At 51.1% G+C, this 14,249-nt stretch overlaps 5 protein-coding genes across 5 annotated transcripts; 2 read left to right on the top strand and 3 right to left on the bottom strand.

The window, feature by feature from the left end:
- Positions 1 to 1,088: 1,088 nt before the first annotated feature.
- Positions 1,089 to 2,504, bottom strand: E2AA-0 (Heat-labile enterotoxin IIA, A chain; the record flags this gene model as incomplete). The annotated part of the gene is made up of 2 exons (XM_036643773.1): positions 1,089 to 1,293; positions 1,825 to 2,504. 2 exons carry the CDS (start codon positions 2,502 to 2,504, stop codon positions 1,089 to 1,091), a joined length of 885 nt encoding a protein of 294 aa, XP_036490749.1.
- Positions 2,505 to 6,755: 4,251 nt separating this feature from the next.
- CGCS363_v011923 (uncharacterized protein) lies at positions 6,756 to 7,586 on the bottom strand (the record flags this gene model as incomplete). The annotated part of the gene is made up of 1 exon (XM_036643772.1): positions 6,756 to 7,586. The coding sequence occupies one exon, from the start codon at positions 7,584 to 7,586 to the stop codon at positions 6,756 to 6,758; it is 831 nt and encodes a 276-aa protein (XP_036490942.1).
- A 1,120-nt stretch (positions 7,587 to 8,706) lies between these two features.
- On the top strand, positions 8,707 to 9,225 carry CGCS363_v011922 (uncharacterized protein; the record flags this gene model as incomplete). The annotated part of the gene is made up of 1 exon (XM_036643771.1): positions 8,707 to 9,225. One exon carries the CDS (start codon positions 8,707 to 8,709, stop codon positions 9,223 to 9,225), a length of 519 nt encoding a protein of 172 aa, XP_036490943.1.
- A 623-nt stretch (positions 9,226 to 9,848) lies between these two features.
- On the top strand, positions 9,849 to 10,288 carry CGCS363_v011921 (uncharacterized protein; the record flags this gene model as incomplete). Its single annotated transcript, XM_036643770.1, has 2 exons — positions 9,849 to 10,103; positions 10,160 to 10,288. 2 exons carry the CDS (start codon positions 9,849 to 9,851, stop codon positions 10,286 to 10,288), a joined length of 384 nt encoding a protein of 127 aa, XP_036490944.1.
- Positions 10,289 to 11,328: 1,040 nt separating this feature from the next.
- CGCS363_v011920 (Beta-lactamase-like protein) lies at positions 11,329 to 13,282 on the bottom strand (the record flags this gene model as incomplete). Its single annotated transcript, XM_036643769.1, has 4 exons — positions 11,329 to 12,229; positions 12,290 to 12,554; positions 12,615 to 12,728; positions 12,784 to 13,282. The coding sequence occupies 4 exons, from the start codon at positions 13,280 to 13,282 to the stop codon at positions 11,329 to 11,331; spliced, it is 1,779 nt and encodes a 592-aa protein (XP_036490746.1).
- Between the last annotated feature and the right edge of the window lie 967 nt (positions 13,283 to 14,249).

Raw genomic sequence — 14,249 nt, 5'->3', positions numbered from 1 at the left:
CTAATGCGGCGCAGCCCTGGGCTGGGGGAAAGGCGTTCGCAGATTTCATTCTGACCATCAGCAGGTCAGTTTTTAGTCGCTGTGCTCGCGAATCTACGCCCGCTGTTTCGAAATAAAACAAGGAAAGGAAAAACCGAGGTAAATCAAAACAACTTAGCCACGAAGCTCAAACACCCGCAACTACCTACAATTGTTTACTTCAAGTCACAGTCCAGTAAATGCTTTGTACATCTTAAATGCATACTCTTCGCCTCGATCTCCGAGACCAATAGAGGGCTGTTTGTTCCAAGAGCTTCCCAACTAATTTCTGTAAATCTCGCGTTCTGATTCTCTTTCTTATGTTCAACCTTTGCCTTCAATAGTAGAGAGTCCTACTTATACCAAACCTGGGAGCTGTCACTTGAAGAAATTATGTCTCTTTGCCAGAACAACTCCGGTAGGCGTGAAAACCCTTGTTTGCCATCTCGTCTGGTGCTTCTGTCCGACACATTCAAGCTCTTCAAACCATTTGGGACTTCAGCCGGCTAGAATCCTGTCGGCGCTCTCATCAGATAGCGCGAGATGTCAGTTTAGAGTTTGAGGTATTGGCTTGGACGGAGAATGTCCGCTTCGAAAACCGAATCGCCGTACACTTCAGGACCTGCTTTGGGCGTTCAGTTCATCTCTCAATTAAGGGCTTGATACAGAGATGTTTTCGAGCCTCATTTTGGAGCTTGGTTGGAAGGCCGATATGGATCTCATTCAGTATCACGTTAAGCAAAACGAGTTGTTGATGCTAGCGGGGTGGAGCCGTGATTAAGGTGCGGAAAAGTGAGTGGCTGAGAAGCTTGCCGCAGCCAAAAGACCGAGCTTAAGAAGCCATCTAAAGATCATGCGGTCTCATTCTTTTCTGCTCTCGTCTTTCTTATTTTTTTCTTCTTACTTGCTTGCTTACTCCACTGTGTATCTTCCCCTTGTTCTAGCGGATACAGATTACTATGTTAGTAACAACAGTGGTAATGGATATAATTGAGACGACAGATTCAATAAATCAGAAGCCGCCTAATTTTTCCGTGCTGGGACGAATGGTTTTCCTGCAGTTGAACACTTTACTCTGGTTTACTATCGTTATCTGTATCACTGTTACTGTTGTTGCTATTATTATTATCGTCCTCCTTGCCCTCGTCGTCCTCGTCCTCGTCGTCCTCGTCGTCCTCGTCGTCCTCGTCGTCCTCGTCGTCCTCGTCGTCCTCGCCGTCCTGATAGTTCTCATCATCCTCATCATCCTCGCCGTCCTCGCCATTGTCGTTATTACTGTTTTCTATGGTATAAGTAGTTAAGTAGACAGAAAATACAGCTATACAGATATCCAAGGATAACTAGGCGATCTCATAAAGTAGCCATTATACCCCTTTTAGAAGAAGATAGAGAGGGAGCCACGAGCAATAAATAAGCAGCTTGATTGTATTTAGAGAATGGTGAGCATATTAAACAGAATGGGGAGAATATTTCTATTTTCGACCTCGAACTATAATTGGCTGCTGTGAGCCTCTACTCTGTGCCACCTATTGAGTATGAAATATTGAATCAATAACATCTCTGCTACCTTTGCTGCGTTAACGCAGCTTAGGCTTAAAAGTACCCATGCCACGGGTGCCCTTTGGTACCCACGACCTTGGGTTCTTTCTGGGTATCCATGAGAAGAAGGCCGTCCATGAATACCCACGGAATCCATGGGTCCTGGGTAATGGTTACCCAAATGGGCAAGTACCCATGGGTATTTTAAGCCTACCCGGTTTCCCGCCTCAAAACTACAGACAATCCGGACAGAGAGCGTTGACGTACTCCAGGTGCTCGTCAGCGTACTCGACGTTGCTCTTGGCCGGCGAGCAGGCGCGCTTGAACAGATCTCTGGCAGAGCGTCTGGTGCATGTCGCGAACTCGGACCACGGCGCCTCGCTCCACGCGGCGTGGTTGGGCGGGAACGCAGCCAGCTTGGGCTGAGAACCGCCAGTACCCATGTTTCCGTAGATATCGGAGCGGTAGAAGGGGTTGAGCTGCTCCTTGCCCTCAACTCCGTTCTTGACCTGCGTCCAACCGATGATCTGGTTGTCCTTGATGCCGCCGAGGGCGGCGAACTCCTTCTCCTGGGGGTACGGGTTGTACTTGCCGAGCGTGGCCTGGCAGTCGATCATGTTGGGAGCTGAGTGGATGCGGTAGATGTAGCCGTTGTTGCCGAGGAACTGGCGGACCCAAGTGCGAGCGAGGTTCCTGTCAGAGGTGGTCGAGACGTAACCGTCCTCGTCTTTGCTGAAGCCGTTGTCGGCGCCGTTGACGTGGTTCCAGAGACTGGTGTCAGGTGACACGACGCCAATGTTGGATTGTCCCTTGGCTAGGAAGCCTTTGGAGGCCTGGATGGTCGAATAGGCTCTGGAGTCTGCCCTGTAGAGGTCGACGGCGGAGCCGAGGATCGACCAGAGGGAGAAGAGGAACAACCCGAACACAAAAGAGTATTGCCGAGCCATTTCAGATGGATAGGAAAAGAGAACGACAGCGATGAACAACGACAGATATGAGGATGATGAAGACGATAATGAGATAACTGCCACAGGGCCAAAAGAGAGTGCTCTTAACGAGTGCAGGATTGTGATGACAAGACTGTTCGACAACAAGACATGAATTGACGGGATAATCGCCTAGGTTTTATCGTTTTACGAATTCCCCATGCCACGCTGCTCTCTCACTCGAATTTAGGGTAGTCATCTGCTTCTCTCCCCAACAACACGCTTCTCTCACCGGAACTTTGGGCTGCCAAAACCCCGTGTCCGAGATGCCAGCTCAGGAGGTCTCACGTATCCATAACACCAAGTAAGTCAAGAGACATCCTCATCAAGTGCCAAACCGCCGTCGGTTTCGTCGGAACTCGAAATCAAAGTTGATGTTAGTTAAATTGTTCATGATTCGTCCATTTGCCTAGGCCAAATACAGACGGCGATGAAGTTCAAACTGCTCCGTGACCGTGAGACTGTGGGTATTGAACACTAGAGGCCCACAAGAAGTTCAGACCTCACGCGCAAATTTCTTACACAAACGACGTATCAATCCTCAATAACGCAAGTCATAGATACCTGACAAGGATTCTGTGTGTTGTCCGGCTGAGAGCTCAACCGCCAAGTGGACGATTGTCTGATGAAGCTCTTGCGCAGTCTTGGCTGGGGCGGACAAAATGACGTTGAAAGTATCCTATCCGGCAAGCCGGTGCCGGAGCGGATGTACGACGAACGACAACGCGAGAACGATCCACTTCGGTATCGCATGCCTCTCCGCGGACACGCGAGGTCTCCGGTCGTGTGGACGCAGCTACGAGATGGAGTTCAACTAGTGCATTGCCGCTTTAGGAAGTTCTCGTGATCTCGCGGTCGGTGAGGCAGATAATCACTTATGTTTTAGTGATTATGCCTTAGTCAAGACCCTTATGCCATAACCCACTAGGTATCCAGTGTATTAACCACAAAGATATAGAAACATCTGACAATCGCTACTCGGGATGGGATGTGGTCCATAATATATTCTAATTGAGTTTCAGCTAGGAAGATGGCAGTACACTCCGTTGCGTTGACAGCGTCCGCCCCCCCTTTTTGCCGAAATTACGCACGCATAATCCCTGTATATACATGAAAATTTGCCCAACGCCACGTAGATATTCGTAGTACGGCAATTGACCTATTCTGATGGCTTCAATTGATCTATTTCTATTGAATCTCATTATCTGAGGGCATCGTGATGCCTCCTAAACGCCGCCGCGCGGCTCGGCAGGCGGATGATGACCCTTCTGGGCATCGTCCGTCACCCATCGCCAACGGTACGCGGAAACAACGACGTATACAACAACTGGCACAGGACGCCGCCAGAGATCCTCCTCAACGCTCTGCCTCGCCGTCGATCAGGATCGTTACGCCCGCCGAGAGGGCTCGCCGGGCTGCCGCCGCCGAAGAGGCCGCCGAGGAGGCCGCCGAGGAGGTTATCGTCGCCGAGGCTGGACCCGAGACTAATGATTTGGTGGCGGCTGAGTCTACATCGCGAAGAAAGCGTGTACTTATAGCCCCTCCGTCATCACGAAGAGCTCCAAAAGCGTCCTCTCGCCAAAAAGCAACGACAACGCAGAGGAAGCGAAAGAAGGATCCGCCGCATACGATCCGGCTCCGAAGTACTCTGCCTTCGTCGATGCCACCGTTTCGACCAGACTCGACCCCAGTTAACCCAACCCCTCGTCAAACCACTCGATTTGCGGACGATACGCCTACGGCCCCTCGCCATAGCGCTGATGATACGTTTATGTCGTTCCACGATGTATTTGAAGAGGAGGACGATATGGGTAACGAGGAACCAACTCTGCTACAAATCCAGGTTACCCGTGGCCCAGCGCTCAAGGGTAACGGTTTACCTGTTCTCGATCTAACCATCGAGAGCATCGCGTATAACAGATTCAGTATTGCTCCTGTATTAGATGCGAATAGTAGAGACTGGGAGGCAGACAGCGGCGCCCAACTTGAGGCAGAAGTGGCTCACTCGTATATTGTGAAGAAGGCCAATATCGCTGTTGTCGTTGCTTGGAGGAAGCCCACCAACGCATCTAAACCAACACCAATCTTCACTCGGGTCTATCCGTCTACTGGAGGGGTCACTTGGCCAAGTATTCCATGGGTTGATATTGTCCCCTCTCTTGAACAAGCTGAAGAGAGGGGTGAAGTCCACCTCACCGTCAAGTGGCAATACAGCGCCGTACCAATCTCTGGTGGTATAGTGACTGGCGTACGAACGCCTCGAAAAGGTGGCCGAGCAGGCGTTTCAGCCGGCATGCAAGAGGCGATCGATCGTGAGGCTAACGATCCTGCAAACGTCGAGCGTCGGAAGGAGGGTATGCACAGACAACTTCTCCGTACGCACATCTGCCCAGAGTACCAGAGATGTAAGAATAGTTCGGGCGACGAGAAGTTCAACTGGTGCTATATACTAGGCCAGAAGCACTACAAGATCAAATCTCACCATATAGAGAAGTGGGCGAAGGCTATTATGACTGGACAGGCTGGCGTTGACAATATGGAACCACCTAAAGAACTGCTTGGTGAGATTCTTCACGACCAGTTTATAGAGGATCAGAAACGCCAGGGCAAGAGAAGTAAGAATATCGTGGAGGTTGATGATAACCAGGAGACGACAGTGATGACGGAAGAGAAGGCTGAAAATGCCGCACTTCCATCATCAGGGTCAAGATCTGGCCTAACCAACGCCAACAGCAACGCCATCGTCAATATATACGGCAACGCGGGGGCGCCAGATCGTCATCTTCAATATCCTAACCCATACGTACAGCTGCCGCCGCCGGCGCCGCCGCCGCCGGCATATTGGCCATATGCGAACATCTCACAGTATTCGTTGCCAACTCTTCCGCCATTGAACCTTCCAAGCACTCGTCAACCAAGTATCGCACTCCCGATTCGTTCGTCCTCGCCAGTGGTACCGGATTCGCCTCGAAAAGCTCTAGATCAAGTGGCCAGCTTCATCAAGTGGTTTATATCCGTCCGCGGCAAGCGATATAACGTCGACGAAGGGTTCAGAAAGAAGCTACAGAAACTGCGATCAGTAGACAGTAGCTTGCGGGCAATTCGCAAGTTACCAGATATTTGGTTTACTGAACAGGGTTTTACTCAAGATCTTACCGAAGATGTCAGGAACTCGATCAAATCCTTCATAGACAACAGCGCCTACTACGGAGGGCAGTCTGACGCCCTCTCCGACGTGGTATCTCACTCTGAACTTCATTCAAACCATCGAGAGTCAGAAGGAGATGTTTATACAAGAATATACGCTGGATTGCCAGGAGGGACGGCGGCGGCGCCAGTTGAAAACTCTGCGGCGCTAGTTTCAGGCGAGTTGGGGTCATCCCGACATATCGACGCCCTAGTGCCACGTCAATCCATCGAGCAAGAGATCCGTGGTACGCCAGTTGAAGTTGGTCGACGTGGTGAGTGTATATAGAGCTGTTTACTGTCGAATATGGCTAACTTTGTAGGCGTTTCGGAACTCTTTGGTTTCGTTTCGTCACCACTGCTGTCAGCGTCGCAGATGCTGCCCACGCAGTTACAGATCGAACAAGACGAAATCGAGCAAGGCGATGAGGACAATCAGATTGAAATCTCGAGTGATACGTCGTCAACAGAGACGTATTACTCGGAGGAGGATAACGAAGAAGAGTGATACAGCAAGAGTGGTGTGAAGTTTGACTGTATGCGCGATTTTTTTGCATGACGTGTTCAACCACGGAAAAGTCTACCCATAGCCGTAGATTCAACACTGCCGCTCTATACGTATAAAAGCAATAGAATTACTGTTATTTTGGATCTGCAAACAATACACTTCGGTCCATCCCGATACTGGTTAGGGGCAGTTGAAGTCTCTGACTATGGTTGAAGTCTCTGATCGTGATGACGTGTCATCATCACAAATCATCGTCACAAGCATCAACAACGCGTTTCAGCCGTTATACAGGCAAAATTGATATGTATACGTAGCTACCGACGAAAACAATGGACGACGGTATATTTTTTGTGTTCTGGTGCGCTTGTGGCTAACCTTTTGGCAATCTTGTTGGCTACAATCATGGATTTGATGATTGACCATCATATGACGACACGATTAAGATCTATTGCGCGCGAACGCACGATGAAAATTTGGATTGCTTGCTGATGTTCAATATTGGCAGCAAATCCTCCCTTTTATAGTTCGATATCGTCAAATATATGCTCTGTCCCATCAAAGTTGACGAACGAATGGCGGAAATGGCCCTCGATCTGGGGTAGACGATACCCAATCTCCATAGCGCAGTCACGTAGATATTCCATGAAATCCCGAGTGTCATTCTCATCGTTGTTCCACTTCGAATACGTCTTCCTGATGTATCGCTTTAGATCGCCGAAGTACTCTTCGATGGGGTTGAAGTCTGGTGAATACGGAGGCAGAAACTCGAGATGGACACCTGATACCCGGCATAAACCCTCGATTTCAGGTATACGATGGCAGGAGAGGTTATCCATAACGATGACAGAGTTTGGCTCTGGAAAACGCCCACATTTCGGGATAAGGCACTCCTGTAGCCAACGAAAGAACCCATCGCCGTCAGTCGTACCATAATACGTAGTCAAGTGTAGGATACCGCTCAACGTGAGGGCTGGCAGGATCTGTACGCGAGAGTTCTGAAACCGATCAATCTCTGCAGTTCGAAACGCAGCAAGCCCTTTCGGCGCCCATCCAGTCCTCCGTATCCCAGTATCCTTATTGACGCCGGATTCGTCGACGAATACCAGCTGGTCGGGGCGATATCGTCGTATACGGTACAAGTACTCGTATCGTAGTTCGTCACTTCGCTGAGCAGCAATAATCTTGGACTTCTTGTTCGTCCAGCCAGCTGAGTTTAACTGTCGACTGATTGCAGAACGACTGATCTGGATCTCGAAGGCTTCAAATAGGAAATCTTGCATCTCTTCAAGAGATAGATCGCTGCGGTACTGCAGTAGTTCAAGAAGCTCTGTACGATGCCATATTTCCATCTTTTGTCGACTCTGGCGGCACCTCTTATATCTCTGCACTTCGCCAGTGATATTACGTCGTGATCTATGTCGTCGAATCGTTCGTTCGGTACAGCCAACGATACTTGCCAGCTCGTGGGTCTTTTGGTCTTCGAATGGCAGTATCATCGCGATCGTCGATAGCTGTAGATTCGATATTCTGGGCGCCATTGTATCGTCGTCGTCGCCCGGCGTCTTTCTCGATGTATCTGATATAATAAACCACGGACATGTACTGACCAGCGGCAAACTGTAAGTAACAGGGCACAATCTATACAGCAGTAGACTCTTGCTCAATATCGTGAACAAGCTGAGCTATCAGGAGAGTCATTAATCCTGTTGACTGCCAAAGCATTTGCTCTGAAGAACCGTATCAAGCCCCTTGGTATGCTTATATATTACTCAGAGCCATACAAACCGTATGCTGAGTAGATATATAAAGTCATACAGCAGGTCTCTTCTTCTGTTCCTCAGCAAATGTCATCTTGATCTCTCATGACGAAAATAGACCTTTTGTTGGTCGAATGGTATGGGGATGAGGTGACTAGCTGGGTTGGCAATGCCTCGATGGGTAGATTGACTGCTACGGAAGCATGAAATACACACCTTATGTCTCTATCGTGTAGTTATACGTTTGAATACTACTGGGACTATAGTGATTGACGGCAATTGAGGTGTTGGTGATGACTTTGACGCGTTTTGCGTGCGATGCAGAGAAATGCGCGTCACAGCGTAAAATTGGCTTTTTTTCATGTTTTTGCATAAGCGGGGAAAAAAAAGGGGGGCGGACGCTGTCAACGCAACGGAGTGTACAAATTTAAAGTTATATGCCATCCCGAAAGAGCCGAGCGGTGATCTGCGCCGGCTTCCACTGCACAGAGCCGGCCTTAAATGGGCAGAATTGTTGGTTTTATTGTTTCACATATACGGCTTAATAGCTGACCAATACCGGAAAACGTGGTAAAAAAGAATGCACCCGTGCTCCATCATCGGGCTTATAAGCTCCAACCTCCGATAATAATAGCAGCAACACCGCAAGCTTCTGCCCATCACAATTCAACCTCCACCCAACTCCCATATTCCCAGCACACACAAACGCACAATGTTCCGATCTTTTCTCAATTCCATTTTCCCAGGCTCGCAAACCCCGCCAGAGTCCACAATCGCCAATTCTGCCTCCCCCGACGAGTCAGGTCAGCGAGTGACCGGCTCGACGTGGGAAGTCCACCGAATCAGCCACCCTGCAACCGCGCCGTGGCATCTCAACCTTTCGGACACAGACACCGACAAACTTATCAACGGATATCAGCCTGCGGCGATGGAAGATCGGTGGATGTGCCGTTCGGATGGACCGGACGAACAAGGCAATATAGTGGTCCATGTGTACCGAAGTTGGACCGGCAACGAGCAGTTTCAGATGAAGGTGACTGCTTCCAGCCTCCGCGGGACCGCACTCCGCGGATCCGAAGCCAAGAATTCTGGTGAAAAGGATGCGGAGATTACAGAGATCACATGGGATACCGGCAGTGGTGATACGCAAATGTCGGAGGAGGATGCGAAGAGCTTGGCGACGACGATTTGTAAAAGGGTGCTGGGATGTGAGCTCGAGCAGAATTCTTAGGAGAGGAACAGAAGTAGATGTCATCTGATTGCCGTGGAGTTGTCAATATGAAACTTTGTCTAGTTCTCGGAAAGAATGTCACAATGCGTAGCCAGCTATCTAGTCATCGTACACCGTACATCGTACTGCAACCACACCAAAGACCGTTGGGAATTGGCGCCAAGAAATCATGCACAACCCCCAAGTCACATCCCGTCGGGTGTTACCTCTAAAATCCGCTTCCTTCAGCCTCAAATTGTGAGCGGGATACGTCGGAGAGCGAGGCTCAGACCCATCAATAATGGACCAAAGTTAGAGTTCACTCAACTGCGGGTTGCTCTAGCTTAGTCTGTTCCACCTTCGGCTCCGTCATCCGGAACTCGTATTGACAGTTGGCCCCGAAAGCGAACTCAATGACGAGGATCGTGATGATATCTTTGAGCTCGAAAGTAATCGCGATGGCTAAGTTTGGTCTATAAGTAGGTTTGACATCCGCATGACTACTTAGGCTATTACTCTCAGCATCAACTCATCTGCACTCGCTTCTGATCTATCACGTTCTTTTCAACATTCCAAACCCATAATTACCAAGGTATTCTATAGATCCAACGCACATTCCTGTAAAATACTAACTGGGCACGCAGATGCAGCTCTCTACTCTCATCCAAGTTGTCGCCCTCGGCATTTCTGCCGTCAACGCCGAGTACTGCACACAAGCTCTCGACCCCTACCCTCGCAAGGCCAGCACTGGCTTTCGGTTCGAGAGCGTAGATGCAAACAACTGGAAGTGGACGTCCAGAGACGTGCAGGTGGTCACCACCGTGAGCCCACAGAGCGGCAACTGCCAGATCCACCAGGGCGGCGGCGGCGGTGAATTCTCCGCCACTATCTGCATCGACGTACGTTCCCTCATTGCCTGTATCATGTTTGAGGTGATGCTGACTTGTTATAACAGTTCAAGGGGAACTACGCCTGCTGGGTCGCACCGTCCAAGAACCAAGTGTGTGATATGGTCTTTGAGCAAGACGAAGCCCCTGTTGATGTCTGTGGAAACATCAAGAACATTTGGGGCTGGGTGGCTTAGGTGAGTGCCGTGACTTCTGGAGAGTGACAACGCGATTGACAAAGGATCAGTTTCCAGGCTGTCTAATCTTTCCTTCTGCGCTGGTTATCATGGAATCTGGAGGCCGATGGGATGCTGGTAGAAACGGTTTGGAAAGTGTCTATTGGTGAATTAGGTTACAAATGGAGTGGTGTTAGTCTTGTTGTCTACTTCCTATATATCTTCCAATCTTTTGCAGCAGCGATCTATGATCTATTTGGTGTGTTTTCAAGAAATGTTTACACTGCCACCATTCGTAGGAGCAGAATCCCAACGCTAATTCCGGTTCTAGAACTAACATAACAGTGTTTTAACATATGGATGAATACTTTCATAAGTTTCAATCTAACAGTTTCAGAAACAAGGAGGGACAAGAGACGATAACAACAGAGACAATAGCATTCATAGAAATAATAGGAGCAACAGAAACGATAGGGACGATAGAGACGGCAGAGATAAGAAGGAAAATAGAGGTCGCAGAGACGAAGAGAACGATAGGGAAGACAGAGAAGATGATAGGGGAATTAGACAAGAACAGCAATTAGTATGAGTAACCTTGACAAGGCCAACACGAATAACATAGCTCAAATTGGACCACGCTTTATCATCACGTATTGTAACATAGAAAGACTGCGGACTGGAATATATTAGCTAACCTGAAGAACAGCAGGCAGGTGGGCTCTTTCTAAATCAATGAGATATCAGCTCCGAAATCCACAGCTTCTGAATTGGCTATACGTCTGAAGTTCCTAGAAATAAAGGACACGCGCGAGAAACACGAAGTAAAGCTCTAGATGGCATTCGATCTCGAGGTTCACAGTGCTTATTATTGAGAAAATGGCGTATCTCCAAGATTTCGGTCTCTTTCTGCCACATCTGTTCTTGACCTACTTGTTCCCTCTTCCGTGTCTTCTACCTTCGGCTCTGTGCGGTTCCGCATAAGGTACGCCCCGAAGCCCCCTTACGAACAGCATGACTCTCGCAGAGCTCATCATTCAAGTCCGATCGATAACAGCCATCGTCTATAGCTCTTCCGATCGTCCCCAGTCAGCCTGAGCTCCTCCCTCCCCTTCCCCGCCAACCCTCTTCAACTCCACCCCGAAAGCGACAGGCACAACCTTCTCAACCCTCCCATCATCCCCGTACACAAACTCGAAATGGTCAAGCGCCTTGTACCCGTACGTGATCCGGTCGACAGTGGCCCAGCTGGAGCATGACGCGTTGGCATGGAACGCCTCCCTATCAATCGCCTCCCGCTGCTCCGGCGTGAAATAGTCAAACACAGCCCTCCACGCCTCCGTCTTCTCATCCCCAGACTTCAGCCCCGTGGGGTACGCCCGCGCCGTCACGTTCGGGTTCGGCTCCATCCCCGTCTTGTTCAACCCCGTATGGCTGTACCGCCCCAAGTTCGGCACAACCTCGAACCCGCTCACAACCCAGTCCTCCACCCGCACCCCCCACCCGCCGTCAATCCTCAACGTCACCCCGGACCCTGTCTCCGCGTCCTCAAACCGGCCCGCCACGCGGCTCGCGGCCTCCTCCCGCGCCGCCTCGTCCAGCGCGCGCACGAGCCCCGGCAGCAGCGCCCACAGCTTCCACTTGTAATACGCCGGCACGACCGCCGAGATCTCGGGCCCGGCCGCGAGCACGGAGACGGTGAGGCCGTACTCGGGCAGCAGCGCGAGACCGGCGTGGTAGTTGAAGATGTCGCCGCTCTTGGCGTACACCTCGACGGGCCGCCCGCCCGCCAGGTTGGCCGAGAAGATGCCCTCCCACGGCTTGCCGACGAACTCGCCCGGCGCGGAGGTGAAAGTCGACGGCTTGAGCCAGCGGCGCGTCTTGGCCGGGGACAGCAGGCGGTGGCGGAGGATGGCGTCGCCGAAGCGGAGCACGTCGCGCGTCGTGGAGTACATTCCGCCCGCCCTGTTTCTCTGTAAGCCACACGATCATACTTCATGTTGACCCGTGTTGGGCAAGACTTACGGTGCGAAGACGCCCAGATCCCAGTCCCAGATGGTGTCGTTTTCAGGGATGAACAACGTCGACAAGTCCTCGGGGGGATGGGGGTACGTCGTGGAGGACATGCCCGCGGGGTCGAGGATGAGTTCCTTGAGGACCTGGTCGAAGGGTTTCCCGGTGGCCGCCTCCACGACGAGCCCGACGATGGCTATGCCGGTGTTGGAGTAGACGGGCGTTTGGTAGGCTGGGTAGACTGGCGGCCGGCGGTTCTTGAACACCTCGATGAAGTCTGGAGTATGATGAGCGTCTCGCGCCTCCTCCCAGCAAGATTTGAAACCCAACAACTCACCTTCCATAGCGCAAGGCCGCTGTCCAAGAAAGCCACCACAGGCCGGCTTCTTCTCCAGCGGAGGCAACCCGAGAGCCTCCCAGTCGCCCTCATACTGTCCCCGGTCCATCATCACTGCACCCCGTCAGCAAACTTCCCTTTCCAAACTCCAGGAACTAGCACTACTCACTATCAGCCCCAATCCCAGAAACATGCACCGCAACAGCCTCAACCGTAACCTCATCCCACTCAACCTCCAACCCATCCAACCCCCCCGCCGCCCCCCTCAGCGCCGGGAGGAACTTCGTAACCGGGTCGTCCCACCGCACCACATCATCCCTCTGCAGCGCAGCCAGCACCGTGAACACCTTGCTCACGCTCGCAAGCCGGTAGACCGTGTCCTTGTCCACACTCTGCGCGCCGCGGGCATCGCGGCGCGGCGGGGTGTGGTGGAAATCGAGCAGGGGCTCGTCCTCGAAGACGGATTTGACCCCGATCGACACGGCCGAGGTTGCGAAGCCCGCCGTCTCCTCCTCAAGAGAGGTGAGGAAGGTCGCGAGGGCGCGTTGGACGGCCGGGTGGGCGGACAGGTTGCGCGCGGCGGGCAGGACTGGGCCAAGGGGCGGGCAAGTGTAGGATGCTGCGGCTGCGAGGGGGATGAGGGCTGAGGGGAGGAATAGGAGGCGCATGATGACTTTGAGACTTAGAGTATTCATATGTTTCTTGTCGTTGATTTAGTTTGAATTGGTGTTGCGACGACGAAACTGAATAAGCGTTTGACACCCTCGATCAAGACGAAAAGACATACTTAAGCAGTTGCAGAGCTTCACTTCTGGTAATAAGAAATGAGTCAACCATTCGCAATGCGTGCGACTACCCCAGTCGAGATTCGGGTCATTCTTACATATCTCACCTTCCAATCCCAGCTTGGCGTCATCTGGCAAAAGATCCAAATCCGCGAATTCAAACCCTCCTGTTTTCACACAAATCACCCAACCCAGCGACCACAATCAAGGGCCAAGAAGGGAAAAGAAACGTCTCCTCTTTCCTCGGACTCACACTACTACTACATTGTTCATCAGCTCGTACCAAACACCCCCTCACTCTCGGGTCAGCAACGCGAATCGCTTGCGAGTGCTCCCCAACAAACTTGCATCTGTAGCGCAGGAACTGATCTGGCGTGGCTTATGCAGTACCAAAGTACCTTATCCCTCGTAGGTGATACGATGCTAATTTGTAAGAAACTCTATCAATTGACAGAACCCCGCCTACTGTGGTGCATCTGGCGTGCTTACGATGACGTTGGCTGACGCGACAACATCTATCACAATTGTGCCAGCACCTTCCCTCCAAAACTTTCACATGGACTCTCACAGTGGGTTGAAGAAAAGAAGAAAATTAAATGGTGCACAAACATCGTGGGCGGTCGGTCACAGACACACGCAACAAGGCATCGAATTGACGTGGGAATCGTTAAAATTCTCATCCGAGGAAAACAAAGGTGATCTCGCACCCCTATATCGCGAGAGATCCCTCTAGACAAAGAACAACATCGAAGAAAGTCTGTTCCCCACAGCCGTGGCCTCAGAAACTTCTAACTGCCTTCCTTTCCAAAGCGTCAGAAAATAAGAAGAAAAAGGAGAAGAAAATACAAAC

Source organism: Colletotrichum siamense (assembly GCF_013390195.1).
Source record: "Colletotrichum siamense strain Cg363 chromosome Unknown KSG_Cg363_contig08, whole genome shotgun sequence".
In the NCBI taxonomy this organism is placed as follows: Eukaryota; Fungi; Ascomycota; class Sordariomycetes; order Glomerellales; family Glomerellaceae; genus Colletotrichum; species Colletotrichum siamense.
The sequence above is the reverse complement of the archived record's forward strand: the minus strand, read 5'-3'. Positions and strand labels throughout refer to the sequence as shown.